General features: G+C 47.5%; 3 protein-coding genes across 6 annotated transcripts in view; 1 reads left to right on the forward strand and 2 right to left on the reverse strand.

The window, feature by feature from the left end:
* Positions 1-252, reverse strand: part of POMT2 (protein O-mannosyltransferase 2) — a 52,345-nt gene extending 52,093 nt beyond the window's left edge. For both annotated transcript variants that reach the window (XR_012237049.1, XM_073609118.1), the window contains exon 1: positions 1-252. Coding sequence is in view for 1 of the 2 variants with exons in the window: in XM_073609118.1 (XP_073465219.1) it covers positions 1-143 (143 nt within the window). In the remaining variant the exon portion in view is untranslated.
* On the forward strand, positions 241-19,741 carry GSTZ1 (glutathione S-transferase zeta 1). 3 transcript variants are annotated; one of them, XM_073609120.1, is made up of 9 exons: positions 241-341; positions 9,379-9,430; positions 11,005-11,072; positions 11,226-11,306; positions 17,081-17,206; positions 17,283-17,358; positions 17,467-17,519; positions 19,126-19,175; positions 19,427-19,741. In XM_073609120.1, exons 1-9 carry the CDS (start codon positions 321-323, stop codon positions 19,551-19,553), a joined length of 654 nt encoding a protein of 217 aa, XP_073465221.1. In that variant the 5' UTR covers positions 241-320; the 3' UTR covers positions 19,554-19,741. The 3 variants fall into 3 exon arrangements, with proteins under 3 accessions (XP_073465221.1, XP_073465223.1, XP_073465222.1); XM_073609121.1 differs by lacking the exon at positions 241-341 and adding an exon at positions 6,990-7,094; XM_073609122.1 differs by lacking the exon at positions 11,226-11,306.
* The window catches only part of LOC141116726 (uncharacterized), a 14,255-nt gene continuing 9,022 nt past the window's right edge, over positions 17,706-22,938 (reverse strand). The window contains exons 9-12 of the mRNA XM_073609119.1: positions 21,490-21,587; positions 21,353-21,413; positions 21,084-21,181; positions 17,706-20,259 (exon numbers count right to left, since the gene is read on the reverse strand). Coding sequence (XP_073465220.1) covers positions 20,042-20,259; positions 21,084-21,181; positions 21,353-21,413; positions 21,490-21,587 — 475 coding nt within the window. The 3' untranslated portion in view covers positions 17,706-20,041. The remainder of the gene's footprint in view (positions 20,260-21,083; positions 21,182-21,352; positions 21,414-21,489; positions 21,588-22,938) is intronic.

Below are 22,938 nucleotides of genomic sequence, written 5' to 3' on the forward strand. Positions count from 1 at the left end.
CAGACGTGTGGCGGCTCCCCCAGGCGGTGGAATCGGGTAATGGTGGACAGGGCGATGAGGGCGGACAGAACCGGCCATACTCGGGGTCCCCCCATCTCCTCCTCCCCTCGGGGGCCCCTCTCCGGCCTGCGAGCCTCATCCATACACCGGCCTGGGAGCTTCCAGACGGTCACTATGGAGACGCGACGTCCCGCCGCCGCTAGAGGCCGCGCTGTACTCTTCGAGAAAATGGCCGCCTAGGCCCCGCCCCCTGCCAGCAGACCCTGCCTACAACCCGTCACTCGAAGCGCTCCTAGCCCCGCCCCTCTGAACGCTGCAGGATGGCCTCGGCGCTCGTGAAGGTATGTGTGCTGAGCGCTGATTGGTGGGTACGGCAGGCGGGGAGTCACGTGGCGTGCTGTGATCGGTAACCCGTAGCAACTACTGCCCCCCCCCCCCAGCAGGGGGGAGAATCCTGGCTGGAAATGGCTCCGAACTGTCATCTGTCCTTACAACTTCCCAACCAGCCCCACTGACCTCCCCACTCTGGAGCTTTCTGCCTTACATATTTATATCACAGCAAACCTACCACAAATGTAATGATGGGTAAACCCAGGAGGGTCCGCGGGGGCGGGACCTGACAGGTGTGACGGGCGTGTCTTTTGAGAAAAAAAATGCCTTAAGGTGCCCCTCCCACCACCTCAGCAGTTTGGGAGCCCTGATTAAAGAGCAGAAGTCCCAGGGCCCCCACCACCTATATCCACCCATCTGGGGCCCCACTACCCCCCCCCCCCCCCAATCTGCTCCCGGGAGTCCCTTGCATCCTGGTCACATACAAAGTATTATTTTCAGTGACGAACAGGAGGTACAGACTGGTAGCTATGAGCAGCACCAAAACCATAGCTCCCAACTGTCCCTGATTTGGAGCAATGTCCCTCTGCCCCTCATTTTGAATTGATCCATATAGATGTATATAAAATACACTTTTTATCTATCAAAAAGTGTTTTCCAGTGATAAACCTTTCATCTGATTTCTAAATTGCTGCATTTGTAAATTCCAAAAGCCAATATAAAGGAATAGTAGTGATAAAAAAAGCACTTGTGGGTTTAACCAATATTGTTTTTTGTACAATTCTCCTTTAAGGGGGTGTGGCAGGGGGTGTGTCCTATGCCTGCATACTTTTGCTGATAGGTGTCCCTCATTCCCATCTCAAAAAATTGGGAGGTGTGCCAAAACCCATCACATGACATGGTATTTTCCGCCCCTCGGAGGCGGTACACAGGACGTCATTGCATCAGTTTTTCCAGCTCACCAACCTCCGCCCATCAGCATTAAAAGAGAAGTACGGGCAAAGCTCGTTTGGCTGTACCTTTCCTGTAGATCATAGGAGTGCAGTTCATTCTGTACTCCTGGGACCCGTTCTCAGCAGGCAGGGGGCTGAAGGCCGCTGTCAGCTGACGTCACAGCGTCGGTCCAGGCTCGGGAAAGATGGCGACCATATGGCTGGGATCCGCCCACATGCTTGAACCGATGTTCTATCAGATTACCGCTACCCATCAGGTTGTGTAACGGAAGTGACATTCCGACCAAAAATACTTACTGTGCATGCGCTATGCGTTCCAAACACTTCATGATCTGACGGGTAGCGGTAATTTGATAGAACAGCGGCAGCGGACATCTTGCTACACCCAGCTACGTCTTGAATTTCAGAGTCGTTTTAGCAATAAAGTGAGCGGATATAAAAAAAATGTAGTATATTGATATCTGTGATGCTGTTTTGATGTTAGATTTTGTAAGAAGCTGGACGGTGGCGGAGGCCATGTTGGTACACCCCACGCTGCTCACCACTAAACCTTAAGGCCCCTTTCACACTGAGGCGGTTTGCAGGCGGTATTGCGCTAAAAATACCGCCTGCAAACCGCCCCTAAACAGCCTCCGCTGTTTGTTCAGTGCGAAAGCCCGAGGGCTTTCACACTGAAGCGGTGCGCTGGCAGGACGGTGAAAAAAGTCCTGCAAACCGCTTCTTTGGAGCGGTGAAGGAGCGGTGTATTCACCGCTCCTAAACCGCTCCTGCCCATTGAAATCAATGGGACAACGCAGCTATACCGCGGCTATAGCCGCGCTGTACGAGGGATTTTAACCCTTTTTCGCCCGCCAGCGGGGGTTCAAACCGCACCGCTAGCGGCCGAATACCGCTGCAAGAACGACGGTACAGCAGCGCTAAAAATAGCGAAGTTGTACCGCCGACGCCCCCACCACCCCAGTGTGAAAGGGGCCTTAGGCTGGGTTCACAATAATGCAAATTGTAAAACAAATGGGGGGTATTCCTGCGCTATCGTAAAGTTGGGGAAAGGGAGATAGGAAATAAAGAATAGCAATGTTTCTAAAATAAGGAAAAGCAGCCTACACCGGGTAGGGTACAGCCTGCCCCTGGCTAAAGTTAGATCAATAAAAGTGTGGTGTTGCGCTAATCCTTTTCTATATATATAAAAACGGATAAGTTAGATGTGGTAACACAGTGATGGTGGGTGTCTCTAAAGTGCAGATATATTGCAATAAATGCAATGTGACTCAGCAAAACCGTTATAATTTAAACCTCTATCCGAGAGTGACTAAAACTGTGTATATATCGTAAAAACAGAATCATAAAACTACTTCGTAAAAAGTATGACTGAAAAGGATAACAAGATATATACTAAACAAATGTATATACAAATAAAACGTGACTGGTGCTCATAAAAGTGATAAATACACCCTTATACAAAAAGCTATATGATAAAATAGAAATAAAAATAGAAACCAGCTCCAGAAATATCCCAGTCACTGACTGGACTAGTGTGCACCTGGTATAGCTCAACATATAACCTGGTGTATAGATGCAACGTGAATGGTGCTCTTATAACATAACAAATCAAGTGATATACAGTCCACTACTAAACGTGCAAAACGCAGTGCTTCACTTAAAATGTTCTATGCAAAGTCCAGAAAATTATATAAGCATGTGATCCACTCGGTGCCAAATAAACGTGACAGTAGTGATTGGTCTCTCATCATGCAACACGGCACACGCTGGTGGGCAGTGGCCCGAGGGTAATGGGGTACTCGCATTTAGCATTTAGCCATGCCTAAAAAGTGGCTAAATGCGAGTACCCCATTACCCTCGGGCCACTGCCCACCAGTGTGTGCCGTGTTGCATGATGAGAGACCAATCACTACTGTCACGTTTATTTGGCACCGAGTGGATCACATGCTTATATAATTTTCTGGACTTTGCATAGAACATTTTAAAGCGGAGTTCCACACAAAAATGGAACTTCCACTTTTCGGAACCCTCCCCCCCTCCGGTGTCACATTTGGCACCTTTCAGGGGGGAGGGGGGTGCAGATACCTGTCTAAGACAGGTATTTGCACCCACTTCCGGCATAGACTCCCATGGGAGTCTATGCCTCTTCCTGTCCCCACTGCGCTGTCTCCTGGGAACACACAGCTCCCAGGAGAGAGCGGGGACCACTAGGGACGCGCAGGGCGACTCGCGCATGCGCAGTAGGGAACCGGGAAGTGAAGCCGCAACGCTTCACTTCCTGATTCCCTCACCTAGGATGGCGGCGGCAGCTGTCGAGAACCGAGCGGGTTCTCAGCGTCCCCTGCCGACATCGCTGGACTCTGGGACAGGTAAGTGGCCTTGTATTAAAAGTCAGCAGCTGCAGTATTTGTAGCTGCTGGCTTTTAATATTTTTTTTTTTTGGCGGTGTGGGTGAACCCCCGCTTTAATTGAAGCACTGCGTTTTGCACGTTTAGTAGTGGACTGTATATCACTTGATTTGTTATGTTATAAGAGCACCATTCACGTTGCATCTATACACCAGGTTATATGTTGAGCTATACCAGGTGCACACTAGTCCAGTCAGTGACTGGGATATTTCTAGAGCTGGTTTCTATTTTTATTTCTTTTTTATCATATAGCTTTTTGTATAAGGGTGTATTTATCACTTTTATGAGCACCAGTCACGTTTTATTTGTATATACATTTGTTTAGTATATATCTTGTTATCCTTTTCAGTCATACTTTTTACGAAGTAGTTTTATGATTCTGTTTTTACGATATATACACAGTTTTAGTCACTCTCGGATAGAGGTTTAAATTATAACGGTTTTGCTGAGTCACATATAAGCATTCATGCTATGTTTTATTGCAATATATCTGCACTTTAGAGACACCCACCATCACTGTGTTACCACATCTAAGTTATCCGTTTTTATATATATAGAAAAGGATTAGCGCAACACCACACTTTTATTGAAATAATGCAAATTGGATGTGGGTTTCCTCGCATCCAATTCGCATGTCAGCTGATTGTGACTGGAGCTCTATGGAGCCGGTTCACATATCTCCGCAGTGGCTCCGGTGCGAATTTGCACAGGAGCCTTGTGCGTCTTTTGGTCAGTTCCAGGTCCGAATTCAGGCAAAAGCTCGGGCTGAAATCGGACCTAAAAACAGTGAATGGGGACGCACCGGACCCCTGCTGTGAGCTGATCCGTGCTCCAATCTGAACCCAGCCTCAGGCTTTCAAAATGAAACACCCAAACAGCATCACAGATGTCAAAATACTCTATTTATTAATATCCGCTCACTTTATTGCTAAAATTACTCTGAAATTCAAGACCTAGCTGGGTGTAGTAAGATGTCCGCTGCCGCTGTTGTCAGACAATCTAATGGGCTCTGTTGGTAGTGAAAAAGGAGGGGGGAAGAGGCAATGAGTGGGTAGGTTCATCTGCCCCCATCCCTGTTATATATATTAAAAGAGGGGGTTGTTGGGACTTTGTATGAAGCACAGCTAAGGGAATTGAATATGCAATCACATGTTAATGGATTTGCGACAAATATACATAGAATAATAGTAAGGATAACCTGTTGGGTAGTGGTAATCTGAACACCGCGAGCCACTAAGAGCCAGAGCTGGCCGCTTCCACCCCCTCCACAGCCCAGCGCTCCAGTGAGCACGGGGGGTGCGGGGAAGAGCAGAGAGCAGTGACTGACAGTCACCGCCTCTCTGCTCACGGAGCTGTGAGAACCTATCGATCGGTGGTGTTTGATCGCTCTGTTTTCAGTCTTATGCCCCGTACACACGGTCGGACATTGATCGGACATTCCGACAACAAAATCCATGGATTTTTTTCCGACGGATGTTGGCTCAAACTTGTCTTGCAAACACACGGTCACACAAAGTTGTCGGAAAATCCGATCGTTCTGAACGCGGTGACGTAAAACACGTACGTCGGGACTATAAACGGGGCAGTAGCCAATAGCTTTCGTCTCTTAATTTATTCTGAGCGTGCGTGGCACTTTGTGTGTCGGATTTGTGTACACACGATCGGAATTTCCGACAACGGATTTTGTTGTCGGAAAATTTTATATCCTGCTCTCAAACTTTGTGTGTCGGAAAATCCCATGGAAAATGTGTGATGGAGCCCACACACGGTCGGAATTTCCGACAACAAGGTCCTATCACACATTTTCCGTCGGAAAATCTGACCGTGTGTACGGGGCATTAGAGTGTTTTATTGATTTGTGCCCGCCGCCGAAAAGTGCACCATAGCGCGTGCGCACATTGTAGGAGCCTTTTTTCAATGGGAGATACCATTTCTCGGGCACAATTTAATGCTATGCAAACAGCGGAGGGACACCGTATTTGTCAGATTGTGCCTCGCTGTTTTTGTCAGATTGTGCCTCGCGGGCACAATCTGACATCTACGGTGTCCCTCTGCTCTCTGCATAGCTTTCAATTGTGCGACTTCAGGGGGCGATTTCAATAGACATCTGTGCATGATCCCGCACAGATGTCTGTCAAAGTTGGACTGAAATGCCGGTTTGAAATCGTGCGAGTTCAGCTGAACTTTTTAAACTGCATTCAGTGTGAACCCAGGCTTAAAGTGTTACTAAACCCACAACAGTGAAATCAGTCTGTATATACAGTAAAGCATGCTTGTTATACTCACTGTGGAACCTAAGGGGTTAATCCTCCGCATTGTGTAAAAAGACTGTTTGATCTTGTCTTCTCTGATCCTCCCCTTCTTCCACAGTACCCAGACTATCTCCTGACAGTACAGAGCCTTGGAGGCACTCTGCACATGCTCAGTTTGGTGTGTATTGCTAGAGAGATTTTTTTTTTGTTCTTGGGAGAGTGCATGTGATCAGCACAGGGTTCGGGGTCCTGCAGCCTCATAGGATAGTCAGAGGAGAATGAAAACTCCTACAAGCTTTAACCAGACACTGTTTAAAGCCACAAGACTGCTATATACTGCTGATGAGAAAATGTATTTACTAAAAAAAAATGCATTTCCATGTTCTGTGTACTGTGGAAGACCAGATATAGTGAATGCAGGCTCCTGGGTTTAGTAACACTTTAAGTTCAGACATGGCACCATAACCCATAGCTCCCAACTGTCCCTGATTTCGAGGGACTGTCCCTGATTTGGAGCAATGTCCCGCTGTCCCTCATTTTGGTCTGATCTATATAGTTTATAAAATAGTATATAAAATGCACTTTTTATCTTTCAAAAAGTATTTCCCAGTGCTAAACCTTTCATCCAACTTCTAAATTGCTGCATTTGTACATTTTAAAAGCCAATATAAAGGAATAGTAGTGGTAAAAAAAAGTCCCTTGTGGATTTAATTAACCTTTTTTTTGGTTAATTCTCCTTTAAGGGGGTGTGGTGGGGGCGTGTCCTATGCCTACATACATTTGCTAGTAGGTGTCCCTCATTCCTATCTCAAAATGTTGGGAGGTATGGATAACTCATAGCAACAAGGCCACACCTACTGAGACCAGATCACCGAAATAGGAATTAAATGGTTGCTGTCTATATGGTGGTGTCTGTAACCAATGGCAACTACTTATGGCAGTAGTGCAGTGTGGAAGAATCTGATTGGTTGCTGTGAGCTGCGCACACCGTTAGGCATTAATTTCTCTATAGAGCTCTGTGTGTTTGGGGGGTTGCACTTTGTACCAGACTTTACTCTGTAATCAGAGCCACATGGAGGGCGGATCTGAAGCCTCTGCTGATTGGTCAGTGTTCAGAATCTTCTCTTGGAAGTATGGCGACTACAGAGAAAGTGAGTGCTGACCTGTGTGCAGAGGCTGCGGTTGATGCTGTATGATGGGGAAAGCTGACCTGTGTGCAGAGGCTGTGGTTGGTGCTGTATGATGGGGAGAGCTGACCTGTGTGCAGAGTAGAGTTGCCACCTCATCCCTTTAAACCCGAACACATATGAATTACACAGGTTCTGTGGCTTATTAAGGTGGTAATTAAACTCACGTGTTACCTTATCTGCATTTAATTAGCCTCAGAACCTGTGTTCATATGTGTTCGGGTTTAAAGGGATGAGGTGGCTACCCTAGTGCAGAGCCTGCGGTTGGTGCTGTATGATGGGGAGAGCTGACCTGTGTGCAGAGGCTGCGGTTGATGCTGTATGGTGGGGAGAGCTGACCTGTGTGCAGAGCCTGCGGTTGATGCTGTATGATGGGGAGAGCTGACCTGTGTGCAGAGCCTGCGGTTGATGCTGTATGATGGGGAGAGATGACCTGTGTGCAGAGCCTGCGGTTGATGCTGTATGGTGGGGAAAGCTGACCTGTGTGCAGAGCCTGCGGTTGGTGCTGTATGATGGGGAGAGCTGACCTGTGTGCAGAGCCTGCGGTTGATGCTGTATGGTGGGGAAAGCTGACCTGTGTGCAGAGGCTGCGGTTGGTGCTGCATGGTGGGGAGAGCTGACCTGTGTGCAGAGGCTGCGGTTGGTGCTGTATGATGGGGAGAGCTGACCTGTGTGCAGAGCCTGCGGTTGGTGCTGTATGGTGGGGAAAGCTGACCTGTGTGCAGAGGCTGCGGTTGGTGCTGTATGATGGGGAGAGCTGACCTGTGTGCAGAGGCTGCGGTTGGTGCTGTATGATGGGGATAGCTGACCTGTGTGCAGAGGCTGCGGTTGGTTCTGTATGATGGGGAGAGCTGACCTGTGTGCAGAGCCTGCGGTTGGTGCTGCATGGTGGGTAGAGCTGACCTGTGTGCAGAGGCTGCGGTTGGTGCTGTATGATGGGGAGAGCTGACCTGTGTGCAGAGCCTGCGGTTGGTGCTGCATGGTGGGGAGAGCTGACCTGTGTGCAGAGGCTGCGGTTGGTGCTGTATGATGGGGAGAGCTGACCTGTGTGCAGAGCCTGCGGTTGGTGCTGCATGGTGGGGAGAGCTGACCTGTGTGCAGAGGCTGCGGTTGGTGCTGTGTGGTGGGGAGAGCTGAGCTGTGCGCAGAGGCTGCGGTTGGTGCTGCATGGTGGGGAGAGCTGACCTGTGTGCAGAGGCTGCGGTTGGTGCTGTGTGGTGGGGAGAGCTGAGCTGTGCGCAGAGGCTGCGGTTGGTGCTGTATGATGGGGAGAGCTGACCTGTGTGCAGAGGCTGCGGTTGGTTCTGTATGATGGGGAGAGCTGACCTGTGTGCAGAGGCTGCGGTTGGTGCTGTATGATGGGGAGAGCTGACCTGTGTGCAGAGGCTGCGGTTGGTGCTGTATGATGGGGAGAGCTGACCTGTGTGCAGAGGCTGCGGTTGGTGCTGTATGATGGGGAGAGCTGACCTGTGTGCAGAGGCTGCGGTTGGTTCTGTATGATGGGGAGAGCTGACCTGTGTGCAGAGGCTGCGGTTGGTGCTGTATGATGGGGAGAGCTGACCTGTGTGCAGAGGCTGCGGTTGGTGCTGTATGATGGGGAGAGCTGACCTGTGTGCAGAGGCTGCGGTTGGTTCTGTATGATGGGGAGAGCTGACCTGTGTGCAGAGGCTGCGGTTGGTGCTGTATGGTGGGGAGAGCTGACCTGTGTGCAGAGCCTGCGGTTGGCGCTGTATGGTGGGGAGAGCTGACCTGTGTGCAGAGCCTGCGGTTGATGCTGTATGGTGGGGAGAGCTGACCTGTGTGCAGAGCCTGCGGTTGATGCTGTATGATGGGGAGAGCTGACCTGTGTGCAGAGGCTGCGGTTGGTGCTGTATGATGGGGAGAGATGACCTGTGTGCAGAGCCTGCGGTTGGTGCTGTATGATGGGGAGAGCTGACCTGTGTGCAGAGCCTGCGGTTGGTGCTGTATGGTGGGGAAAGCTGACCTGTGTGCAGAGGCTGCGGTTGGTGCTGTATGATGGGGAGAGCTGACCTGTGTGCAGAGGCTGCGGTTGGTGCTGTATGATGGGGAGAGCTGACCTGTGTGCAGAGGCTGCGGTTGGTGCTGTGTGGTGGGGAGAGCTGAGCTGTGCGCAGAGCCTGCGGTTGGTGCTTTATGGGAAGGGGGCTGAGATGTTGGCCTGTGTGCAGAGGCCACGCTCAGCGCTGTCCAGGCTCACCTAGCTAACACTACACTCTTCTCTCTCCAGCCCCTCCTGTTTGGATATTTCCGCAGCTCCTGCACATGGAGGGTTCGTATCGGTGAGTTCTGTCTGGCGGGTGTCATGGTGGCCACACATGTACAGAGCAGTGTTATGTTTTGACCCCTTTCACAACGAGCTGCCCACAGCGTCGGCGCTAAAACGCCACTATTTTTAGCAGCGTTTTACCATCGGATTTGCGGCGCATTTCGGCCACTAGCGGGGCGCTGTTACCACCGAGAAAGGGTTAAAACTGCCCCCAATGCGCTAGCAATAGCGGCGTTTTGCTGGCGGTATCACAGCGCTGCCCCATTGATTTCAATGGGGAGCAGCAGTGGTGGAGCAGTAAACACTCCGCTCCTTCACCGCTCCAAAGAAGCAGCTGGCAGGACTTTTCCTGACGTCCTGCCAGCGCACCGCTCCAGTGTGAAAGCCCTCGGGCTTTCACACTGGAAACAATGGAGCAGCTGTTTGAGGGCGGATTGCAGGCGCTATTTTTAATGATATAGCGCCTGCAAAACGCCCTCGGTGTGAAAGGGGTCGAGGACCCGCCTAGATGGCTCAGGTGAGGCTCCTCCGGGGGGGTTGCCATTGCTGCACCTTGGAGTCGGCCAATGGCAGGAGCCTCAGCTGGGCCAGGTAACAGCATCCTGACAGGTTCCCTTTCTCAGATATCTGTCACATATTCCCCTGAAGTGACACTGTTTTCCCAGACTAACATTTTCTTTATCACATAAAGATTGGAATGTAAGAGGAAGATCCCCCAGATGATCCAATCTCTGTGCAGCTCCCTCCAGCTGTCCAATCGCAGAACTCACTGGCACCTTCTGATGACACAATCCAGCGGGGATTGTATGTAGAAGATTGGATGGTATAGGGATTGTACCATAGGAAACATTATAGAGCTGGGATCATCCAATCCCATAAGAAGGAACATTATATAGAGCTGGGATCATCCAATCCCATAAGAAGGAACATTCTATAGAGCTGGGATCATCCAATCCCATAAAGCGGAACATTCTATAGAGCTGGGATCATCCAATCCCATAAAGCGGAACATTCTATAGAGCTGGGATCATCCAATCCCATAAAGCGGAACATTCTATAGAGCTGGGATCATCCAATCCCATAAAGCGGAACATTCTATAGAGCTGGGATCATCCAATCCCATAAAGCGGAACATTATATAGAGCTGGGATCATCCAATCCCATAAAGTGGAACATTATATAGAGCTGGGATCATCCAATCCCATAAAGCAGAACATTATATAGAGCTGGGATCATCCAATCCCATAACAGAGAACATTATATAGAGCTGGGATCATCCAATCCCATAACAGAGAACATTATATGGAGCTGGGATCATCCAATCCCATAACAGAGAACATGAACATTATATAGAGCTGGGATCATCCAATCCCATAAGAGAGAACATTATATAGAGCTGGGATCATCCAATCCCATAAGAGAGAACATTATAGAGCTGGGATTATCCAATCAGATCACTCGACCTATGGACTGTACCATTTGATTGCATTAGGGAAAGAGAAGTTTTAGTTGTATTAGTCCTGCCCACCCCCGGAGACCCATCCAGGCCCCGCCCACACCTTCTACCAACTGTCTCTGTGTTTACAGCTCTGGCCCTGAAAGGTATCCAGTACGATCAACAACCCATCAACCTTATCAAAGATGGCGGCCAACAGGTAGGTCTCCTGTATGTGTAGATCGGAGGGCTGGGGGGCAAATATTTACTTTGGTTATCCTCGAGGCAGATGGGGAATGCTGGGAATTGTAGTTCCACAGGGTAGAAGTTGACATTTAATGACCATTATTTGCCTCTTCTTTCTCTCCATGAGCTGACTGATGAATTCAAGAGGGTGAACCCCATGCTGCAAGTTCCAGCTCTCAGGATTGATGGTGTCACCTTGAGCCAATCAGTGAGTAGGAGATCCATAAAACGATTCCTGACTTATAGAAAGAGTCAGTGGATCCAAACAGTATTATTAGAATGGAGTATATAATCTATGGCAGAGAATGGCAACTCAGATCTGATATATATAAGGGCCACCACAAAACACAGTTCAGAGGTTCTAGACTTTTTCCTGGATAAGGGCTGACTGCACACAGATAGATTTCTCTTCTCCCCTGCAGCTGTTGTTCCTTTTAAAATCCTGTGACTGTAGGAACTACATGAACTACAAGAAGGAACATCACATAGAGCTGGGATCATCCAATCCCATAAGGGGGGACATTATATAGAGCTGGGATCATCCAATCCCATAAGGGGGAACATTATATAGAGCTGGGATCATCCAATCCCATAAGGGGGAACATTATATAGAGCTGGGATCATCCAATCCCATAAGGGGGAACATTATATAGATCTGGGATCATCCAATCCCATAAGAAGGAACAATATATATTATTTCAGGTACTTATATAGCACCGTCAATTTACGCATTGCTTTACATATATATTATACATTCACATCAGTCCCTACCCTGAAGGAGCTTACAATCTAAGGTCACACTCACATTCATACATACTAGGGCCAATTTAGACAAGATCCAATATAGAGCTGGGATCATCCAATCCCATAAGAAGGAACATTATTTAGAGCTGGGATCATCCAATCCCATAAGGGGAACATTATATAGAGCTGGGATCATCCAATCCCATAAGAAGGAGCATTATTTAGAGCTGGGATCATCCAATCCCATAAGGGGGACATTATATAGAGCTGGGATCATCCAATCCCATAAGAAGGAGCATTATTTAGAGCTGGGATCATCCAATCCCATAAGGGGGACATTATATAGAGCTGGGGTCATCCAATCCCATAAGAAGGAACATTATATAGAGCTGGGATCATCCAATCCCATAAGGGGAAACATTATATAGAGCTGGGACCTTCCAATCCCATAAGGGGAAACATTATATAGAGCTGGAATCATCCAATCCCATAAGGGGAAACATTATATAGAGCTGGGATCATCCAATCCCATAAGGGGAAACATTATATAGAGCTGGGATCATCCAATCCCATAAGGGGAAACATTATATAGAGCTGGAATCATCCAATCCCATAAGGGGAAACATTATATAGAGCTGGGAATTCAAGCAGGTGAACCCCTGCATCAGGGCTAACTGCACACAGATAGCTCTTCTCCCCTGCAGCTGTTGTTACTTTTGAAATCTGTGACTGAAGGAACTACATGAACTACAAGTCCCACGGGCTATATGTACATATAAAATTGGAGGGGTCTGTTGTACAGAATCCAAAACAGTTCTCTGGGGCCAGCTTGCAACAACAATGCTGGCGATTGGACTTGCTGCGGTCCGACTGATGTGCTGGTGTCAGGAATCCTATGCCAGACACAAGCTGGTCTATATAACCTTTGGCCACTTCATAATGCAGAACCTGTTCTCCCAGCAGGTTAGAGGACGCCCCCAGAAATGATTGGTTGAAGGGTTAGCATCTAGACCACAATCATTATTATTATTATTATTATTATTATTATTATAATACAGGATTTTTAAAGCACCAACAGTTTGCAAAGCGCTTTACAACATAAGGGCAGACAGTACAGTTACAATTCAGTAAATGAGGAATCAGAGGCCCTGCTGGTAAGGGCCAATTCCCACTGAGCATCTGGAGCGATTAACCGCTCTGCGTTGCCACTACGCTAGGGGGCAGTGTGATGCCCGGTTTATCGAACGGTTCCCTTTTTTTTTACTTGTACTAACTTTATTTCCAGTGCACAAAACATACACTTTATTGACTACAATGTTGGGCTGCTCGATGTGCCACCTGACACTGCAGTGCGATTCAGGCCGGTGCGCTGCAGTAAATGCAGCATGCCAGCATTTTTTCACAGCACGCTGCAGCGCAATGTGCATAGGACACATAGGTAACAATTGTTTCCTGCGTCTCCCTGCAGTGACAGACATTTTACAATGCAGTAAAATGTCTGTCACCGCATATAGTGTGAATTATCCCTTAGAGCTTACATTCCAAAAAGGGGGGTGATCAGGTGATACAAAAGGTATTTTCTCTTTTTTTTTTTCATGTCATAGCAAATAGACAAATGTGTATGTGTGGACAGTGATTATGCCAAGATTCTAGCTTGCGGCTTTCCAGAAGTGTGTGATAATTGCTAGGTTGCTCCACAGTGTGCACCAGATTGTATGTCAGATTTGTACCTTGCCCCCTGTTCGGCCAGCCAGCTAAACTTGAGTTAAGAGCCCCTCTAGTGGTTGACAGAAGTATTGCAACCTATGACAACTATAACAACTGTTTTTTACCTGCTCAAAATAAGCTCTTCCCTCATTCCTCCTCCACCAAACAAGGTCCTCACACTAGTTAAAGCGGACCTGCAGTCATTTTTTCAACTTTCCATCTATTAAATCTTCTGCCCTTGTTTTTACTTTGGATAGTAAAACATTTTTTTTTTCTGCCAGTAAATACCTTCTACAGCCCACTTCCTGATTCTTGTCTGGTAAAAAGCCTAGGCTTATGACATCATGCACAGCTCTCTCTCATGAGTTTGCCAGGAAGGGAGAGGGGATCAGTCAAAAGAGGTCCAATGAGATCTGCAGAGCTGGAGGTGTGCCCCTGTGTAAATCCAAGAAGTGAACAGGCAGCAGCTTCAGCTGCCCACAGTTAAAATGGCTGCAGCCAGACTTAGTGGAGGGAGATTTCTGCAGCATATTTGGCAAGTACAGAATCACAGTGTATATAAAATAATATGCAAAGTGGTTGGAGGGAAGCTTCAGAATGGCAAAGATGTTTTTATCACAATTTATGTGAGCAGTTCCTCTTTAACTAGTCACCACAGACCTTTACCTTTGACAGCTGGTAGCAGTACGCTGCACAGTGGCTTAGTGTTTAGCACCTACACCTGGCAGCACAAGGGTTGTCAGTTTAAATCTCAAGCATGGCACAACCTGCTTGAAGTTTGCATGTTCTCCCTATACTTGTGTGGGTTTCCTCCGGGTACTCCGGTTTCCTCCCACATTCCAAAGACATGTTTGTAGGTTAATTGGCTCCTCTCTAAATTGGCCCCAGTATGTGTATGTATGAATGTAGGGACCTTAGATTGATGTGAATGTACAATATGTATGTATATTGTGTGTATGTGTGTGTGTGTGTGTGTGTATATATATATATATATATATATATATATATATATATATATGTATGTATATGTGTGTGTGTGTGTATATATATATATATATATATATATATATATAAAGTGCTGCATAAATTGTCTGCGCTATATAACTACCTGTAATAAATAATATTAGAGTGTGTGCTGTTCTACGATTGTTACCTGGCTTACAGACTCGGGAACCAGGGCCTCGTATGACAACCTGCCAGCATGTTGGACAAATTCCGATCACGCACAAAGAACAGTGATCCCTCACATATCAACCAGCCTCCCTCGTCCTCGTACCCCTGTTTATGACACACAGACAAAAAGTCCAGAAGGGATATGGGGGAGTTCTGCCCAACAATTCTGCAGCAGACTCCAATAAAGAATGACCCTATAATATGGAGGTTCTAGATTACAGCAGGACTTGACAACTTTGCTTTGAATCTAGGAGCTGGCTAAAAAAGTTAGGAGACAGTTTTTTTTTTTTTTTTTTTTCCCGAAGGTGAACATTTTCCTTTAACCCTTTCATAGCCAGAGCCGTTTTTTGCACAGGTTTAAAAAAAAAATCATTGTAGGCCTGGAGATCACATAAAACTCCCAAACATGATATATTTTCTGAAAACAGACACCCTAAAGAATAAAATAGGTGTCTCCTTTTTTATGTCACACGATATTACCGCAAAGGTCTAGGAAAAACACACAATTTTAGTAAAAAAAACACATTGAGCCCGGGTTCACACCATAATGCGCTGCGGACCGCACAGGAGCGCTGTGCGTCCCTGTTCACCGTTTCAGGGACGAATCGGGGCCGATTCTATGCCTGAATTCGGCCCTGAAACGCAGCCAAAGACGCACAGCGTTTTTGTGCAGTGCGCACCGCAGCCTCCCCGGAGATATGTAAACCGGCTCCATAGGGAGCCGGTCACATTTTCCTGCTATGCGAATTAGATGTGCGGAAACGCTCATCTAATTCGCATAGGTGTGAACCCGGGCTGAAAGTTAATTTTAGAGGGCACAAAAGTGCAATAAATTACCCAATTTTTGGGTAAAATATAAAAGCTGACTAAATAGATACCCAACATGTCAAACCTTAAACATGGCAGTAGCCTATATTTTCCATAGGCGATGCTTGAAAAGCCCCCTATAGGTCATCAGTTTAGTGTTATGAAGGAGGTTGCGGCGTGAGCGGCGATATGTAACGTGTATCGCAATCGACATTTTCAGGCGTAGACACCTCATCACGTGTGTTTACATTTGTACGTGCGTATATGTGGAGGGCCTCGTTTTTTTTTGTAGGGGGAGATTTTATGTGCTTGGGTGTAACTATTTTTTTTACAATTAAAAATATATAGGTGTTTTTTACTTATCTTTTTTTTTTTCCCACCACAAAAATATGTGATGATTGTTTTTTTGGTGACAAGTTCTCTTTAATAAGACATCTGAGGCCTAAAAGACCATGCATGTCTCCCCTGTGCTCCACTGAATGTAATACAATCCACATCGCTCTGCATTACATTCTTTCCTGGCCTTGATGCTGAGGAAACTGTCAACGGGGACTCGAAGTGGAAGTGATGAGTGACAACTCTCTACCTGGCGGCACCCACTATGCCAGTCCTCAGCCCGCAAATGGGCAAGCAGAGCCCGGGATACATGGGGGGGGGGGGGGGGGGGGGGGGGGGTGTGCAGAGCATTTGGGGGGCAGAATGAAACTTGTCGCCATGAGGACCTGCCGCCTGGAGTTTGTCAAGCCCTGGATTACAGGCATTGTTTTCTTCTGCGGATACTGGATAAATGCCCCCAACACCATAGGAGAGGAGTATGGGCTGAGGTGACCAGGGTCAGCAGGACTGATCACTGAGCCCCTCTAGGAGGACACGATGTGCCATGTAGTGGAAACAAACTAGGCCCAATGTGAGGCAAGGGCGAGTACTTGCAAACCCTGGCAGATGGTGCTGATGAGGGTTTCAGATGACCAGGTCACTGTGAGCGAGCAATGGAACAAGACTGGAGATCCACGGGTGTTGCAGGAGCAGCAGTGTAATAGAAAAGCACCCAATGGTGCAAATGGTGAGGTACCTCCTGGTACTTCAGCAGGATTAGCCTTACTGAGTTTTTAGAGACGGGGTACCCCCCTAGGACTGTGCCATGGCTTTGGAAATCACTAGACAGCTACCTAACACAGTACCCTCAAATCCGGAATATGCCACAATGCAAAGCTCAGTGCAGATTCCATCCTAGTCCTGCAATGTTTAGCAAGCAGTGTGGTCACAGTACAGCCTTCAAAGCTAGTGCTGAGCATAGGCCAATCGAGAATAGCTGCTATGTAGAGGCCAGCTCAAGTAGTGATGTGGGAATCTTGATTGAAGTCACAGGGTAAAAAAAATAAATAAAAAATACAATAGGGGGCTAGAAAAAATATTATTTCTCTATCAGAGCTGGGAAAATGCCAGTTTCCCAACCTCCTGTAGAAAGCAGCATAACCCGACAGTTTCTGAATTCTTGTGTGCCTCAATTGACAATCACAAAAATAATGATTGTTCCCCTCCCCCAAACAGCTGGCAATCATCGAATACTTGGAGGAGACCCGACCCAGCCCGGCCCTGCTCCCGCGTGACCCTGTTCAGAGAGCACGGTGCCGGATGATCAGTGACCACATAACATCTGGGATCCAGCCACTGCAGGTAGGTACCAGGTGTGATAACCACATCCGAGACCTCAAGGCAAAACGTCTCACAGTCCTCCTGTCTGTCCCCCCAGAACCTAGCCGTCCTGAAGAAAGTGGGAGACGGGAGCCAAGAATGGGCACAGCATTTCATTACAAGAGGCTTTCAAGGTGAGAAGATGTGAGCAGAGCGAAGGACACATGGAGGGTCTGTGGATTAGGGGGAAGCTCCAGTCCCATGGAGGAAATGCTCACTCAATGCCTCTTTTCTTTTCACAGCTCTGGAGCAGCTCCTGCAGGACACAGCCGGACGGTACTGCGTAGGAGACGAGGTACAGGGGGGTGGCAGAGGGATGGACAGTTTAACCACCTCCAGTCCGGGCCTTTTCTGGCATTTTTTGTTCACTTTTTATATTTTATAAAAAATTTTATTTTTTTGCTAGAAAATTAGTTAGAACCCCCAAATATGATATATATTTTTTTTAAAAGCAGAGGCCCTAGAAAATAAAATTGGTTTTGCAATTTCTTTTATGTCACACGGTATGTGCACAACAGTTTTTCAAACAGTTTTTTGAATTTTAATGGAAAAAAAACCCAAAAAACTACATAACCCAATTTTGTTGTAAAATATAAATGTTAGGCCGAGTAAATTGATACCAAACATGTCACACTTTAAAATTGCGCAGGCCCATGCAACGGCGACAAACAACATAAATGTTAATTTCCATAGGCAACGCCTTAAAAGCCTTTACAGGTTACCACTTTAAATTGACGTCATATATTATATATACACACACTTAGGTCTAGTGCTAGAATTACTGCCCATGATCTGACGTCGACACCTCACAAGTATGGGACGATCACAGTTTGTGTGCAGGACCGACACGCGCGATCGCCTTAGCGCGGGAGGACAGGGTTTTTTCTTTTGTTTTACATTATTAAATAATTTTATTTACTTTTTTTACACTGTTCCTTTTTTTTTTTTTTTTTTTTTTTTTTTATCACAAGGAATGTAAACATCCATGTGACAGGTACTCTAAGGGCTCTTTCACACGGAGGATCCGTATGTCCATTTTTCATCCTTCCGTTTTCGGATGCAAAACAGACATACATGTATCCCTATGGAGCATTGGATGTCAGCGGTGACATGTCCGCTGACATCCGACCCGCTCCGATACAAAAAGTGTAACAGAGGAAAACCCTACTCTTCCATCCGTTTTCGGATCAGATGCCGATGGACTCTACGGTCTGTCATCATCCGATCCCCCATTGGGGAGAGCGGCGCTCTGACAGGTCCGTTGCTGCACAGCGACGGACCTGTCATCTTCCTGCTCAGCGGGGATCGGCAGAGCGATCCCCGCTGAGCAAGCAGGTGTTCACGGGGCGGATCATCACTGATCCGCCCCGTGTGAAAGAGCCCTAAGGAGAGACCCCAAATCCCTCCTCTGCACTTAAAAGCATTCAAAATGCCAAGATCTGTGTTTTTGAATGCTTCTGATACAGATGGTTTCTGAGTAAACCAGAAGTGATGTCATGGCATTGCTTCCAGTTTGCTGTTACAACAGCCGATCCCAGCTTTGCTTGGCTGTCCGGCCAGCCGGAGGCTGGTCACTCGGGTCTCTTGGTGGGTAAGGAGAGCCCCGGGAGGCTGCATGTAATAGCAATCGAGTGGCTAGTAAGCCACTCTGATTGCTATTACATAAGCTGACCGCCAGCTCTTATAAAAACAATACCAGGGTGATGCCTGCAGCTATTATCTCGGTATAACTACCGAAAGTCCAGCGACGTACAGGTATGTTGCTGGACCGGAAGTGGTTAAAAGGGAGTTCCTTTTATTACTAGTTATTGTTTTCCCAAATGTTAAATCAGCAATACCTGACGAACATCCCTTAGTTTAACTGGGGCCCAGTCCTAACACAAAGTGTTCTCTCCCCGCAGGTGACGATGGCTGATCTGTGTCTAGTACCCCAGGTGGCCAATGCAGACAGGTGAGCACCACATACACACTACCCACCTGGCTTTAGTGATTACAATCACCAAAGAACTGTCTCCATGAGCCAAAACTCATCCACCGTGACGTATACCCCCTGCACCCCAAACTCTGTCAATCTGGGGAGAGCTGATACGTTAATCAGACTAATAGCTGGCTGTTTCTGGGTCACATCCCCCACCTTTACTGGGCACCTGTGGTGTAAATATAACCCACATATATGCTTACACAATTTCTCTTTTGCCACAGGTTTAAGGTGGACATGGCACCGTACCCTACAATTTCCAGAATTAACCAATCTCTAATGAAGCTTGAGGCCTTTCAAGTCAGCCACCCGTCCCGGCAGCCTGACACCCCTCCAGAGCTCAGAGCCTAATGGTCCTACGACAGGACCCCTTTCTGACTACACTCTTCTCAACACCCCATTCTTTTAGTTCTTAGGGCCTCATAACATCCTACAGGAGACCCATGGTGACCAACAGATACCACTTCAGCCTTACAATGTGATCTGTATTGGAGTATGCCTCTGTACTGGATTCAATAAAGAGCACTGTGTCTTGTGTATGTATGTATGTATGTATGTATATATACCAAGTCATGTCTGACACTATAGAGAGAACCATGCTGCAATCTCTTTATATATATGGAAGGTACAGGGCAATAAATACCCCCACAACAGGCCAACAGAATAACCACAACCCAAGGACAGGACAATACAATAAATACCCAATATATAGCACAACACACCCTGGTCCTGCAACAGGACATTACAATAAATAACTGCTATGCTGAGAATAAATGTCCCCTACCCCAGGAAAAGCGGTAATTACGGCATTATAAAAAAAAAAAAATACACATAGGGCTTCAGGCACTCAGATCTAGCTGAAACTTGGGGGTGTCACTGTAGAAGTTGCCACAGCCGTCAGATCCACCAATAATGAGAACTCTGCATAGGCTCCGTCCTCCACGCTTTTCTTTGTCGGAGTCTGTCAGGTGGGAGGAGGTTAGGTTCAGTAAGGAGTGGCCTGCACGTGGGAGCTGGGTGCTCACCCCAAACTTGATGGAGTTCCATGACATCTTATCTGGAAGAACAGAAATAGTGTTACCCCAAAACAGAACGTCCTGCAGGCTAAATATATCCTTCCAGGGAACCTGAGCCCAGAGCCTGCTCCTCCACCATCCAGGGAGAGTTCGGATCCCACAACCTCTCCTCTTTTCACCTCTGTCCATCATCTGGGGGGATCCCACTCCCACTTTAGGGTTGAGGGATTTCATCCCTCCAGCTCTGCTTCACTTTGTGTGATGGGGGATCGGAAGAGGAACTCTCCCCATACAGGACTACCGCCATCAGTGAAAAATTACAGTAAAAAAAAAATTATCGCTTCTATCCACTTAAAGTAGAACTATAGGCAAAACTATTTTTTCATTTTGAATAGAATAAGGAAGGGTTATAACCTGTCAGATTTTTTTTTTCCCGCCATCTGTCCCATTGCTGAGATTTCTCTTCACTTCCTGTCCCATAGCCAAACAGGAAGTAAGGAAATCCCTGCAAATTAAAAAGGGAGTTCCTTAGCGCCCCACAGGTCACCAGAACTAGTGTCCCCATTGGAAGATTTCCCCTCTATTACTTTTCTGGGGACAACCCAAAATTTGAGATGTTATTTTACTTTCACTTTCGATGATAATGGTAAACAGGACAAATAGAGAGGGGAAATCTCCTTAATGGGGGGTCTAATCCCTCTCCACTTTATCCAAAATGTAAATGTTTTTTCTCTAGTTATACTTTAAATGACATGGAATAATGACACTATGAGACCCCCCCTACCCCCCCCCCCACCCCCCCCCCCCCCCCCCCCCCCCCCCCCCCCCGACCCATCAGAGGCCACATTACATTGAATGAACTCACCAAGGTTAAAGATAAAGGCATCTTTCAGGGCTCCAGATGCAGAGCAGCCTCCATGGACCAAGAGCTTGTAATCAGTCACCTGCATGGCAGCATGGAAACTGTAGAGAAGATAGAAGGCTGACACTAACCAAATACAGCACACAGAAGCAGGGACAGAGAAGGAAAAGATCATAGACCACGCTAACAGACATTGCACATTATGTGCTCTGTGAGCAAATTAGAGTTATTGGTGGAGAGAGTGCACAGAACACTAGGGGGTGCCATCTCACCAGCGTGGAGACGGCCTCTCCGCCGAGGATGGAAAGGACACGGTTGTAAACTCCATGTAACCTACAGAACAATGCATTATGGGTAGAGTGCAACCTGCAGGGACAACAAATCAAGTGTGCGCAGGGTGTGGACTCACCCAGGTCCAAGATGTACAAATCGTTCAGATAGATAGGAGTCGGAGAGCGCCGGCCGCCAAATATCAACAGTCGGTTCCTAAGGAGTGTTGCACTGTGACTGCCAGAGAGAGAGAGAGAGAGAGACCAGAGAACTGGTTATAGAACTACAAGTTTCAGCATGGCCACAGCCTGAAAGAGCTGGAGAGATGACAGAAGATTATAATTTTTATATCCATTCTTCTACCTCTCACTAGATTTATCATTCTCTATCTTTCTTACTATCTTTATCGATCCATCTCTCGCGATCACTATCTCTTTGGCCGACTTCTATCGAACCAACATGTTGGAAAACCTGCAGCCGACTGACTCCCGATGAGCGCTCTCAGCTAATGGCGAAGAGCACTGATCTGAGTGTTCTGATGGGGGGCCATCCCCCGTCAAGACACAACAACTCATCAGGGGAGATTGCTGTACTAATGTCAGATGGTTAGTACAGTGGCTCCAACCGGAGCGGTCAGGTTTTATTTGTACCCAGCTTTACTCTCTCTCCCTCATCTCTATGCCTACCTCTCAAAGGCTTAAGTATTGAGGTTGCAGTTGTGATCTGGCCCTATGCTTTGGGGGGCCCGGCAGCTCCCCTGTCATATTTGTCTACACCTGGATGAGAGGAGAGGCATAAAAATTGATGCCTTGCATTTTCCTCCCTGTGGCCGCTGAATGGCTGCAGGGAGAAAAATCCAGGGTATTGATTGCTCTATATGCTGCCCCAGTAGAGTGAAGGGGGAAGAGTTGGAGGTGGTCTCCACTGTGTGAAGAGACACGTGAAGCCTGGAGGGAGCCAGAGACACAGCAAGCATGGAGTTCCTTATCCACACAGAGTGAGTGCTGCTTATCCTATCCATCCTCACCCAGCACTGCCACTGATCCCATCCGGTCACCAATACTGCAACACTCCCCCCCCTCAGCATTGCCACTGATCCCCCATCCCACCAGCACTACCACTCATTCCATCCCCCCCCCTCCACTGATCCCAACGGGGGGGGGGGGGGGGGGTTTGGGGCCTTCATGGTTTCTTGCACCGGGGCCCTGAAGGTTCTAGTTACGCCTCTACTCTGCATCACTGTCTCTCTATTCACCACACTATCCATCCATCGCCTTCTCTCCATCTTTCTCTCAATGAGTATCCATCTCTCTCCCTCACTATCCATCCATCTCTCACCACCTCTCTATCCAGGGCTTTTTTTCTCTCAGAGAAAAGTGCTCACCCCCCCAGGTCACGCCTGTCTCTGCCCCCTACCCACCTCCTAGAACCAATGGCGTTCCTAGGGGGGGGCCAGAGGGAACCATGACCCCCCAACATTATGCTGTGCCCCACCATGTGCCCCCCCTCCCCCAATTAAATTTTCTTTACAAAAAGGCAATGTCTCTGTTTGCCTTCATAGCGGATGCGCCACATCTTACTCGGGCTG

Source organism: Aquarana catesbeiana, linkage group LG13 (genome assembly GCF_042186555.1).
Source record: "Aquarana catesbeiana isolate 2022-GZ linkage group LG13, ASM4218655v1, whole genome shotgun sequence".
Classification (NCBI taxonomy): Eukaryota; Metazoa; Chordata; class Amphibia; order Anura; family Ranidae; genus Aquarana; species Aquarana catesbeiana.

Coding starts and splice junctions, on each gene's coding strand:
- GSTZ1 (XM_073609120.1), top strand. CDS start 321: ATGGCCTCGGCGCTCGTGAAG. Junction 11,307..17,080: donor GTGTCACCTTGAGCCAATCA/GTGAGTAGGAGA, acceptor TCCCCCAAACAG/CTGGCAATCATCGAATACTT. Junction 17,207..17,282: donor CTGGGATCCAGCCACTGCAG/GTAGGTACCAGG, acceptor CTGTCCCCCCAG/AACCTAGCCGTCCTGAAGAA.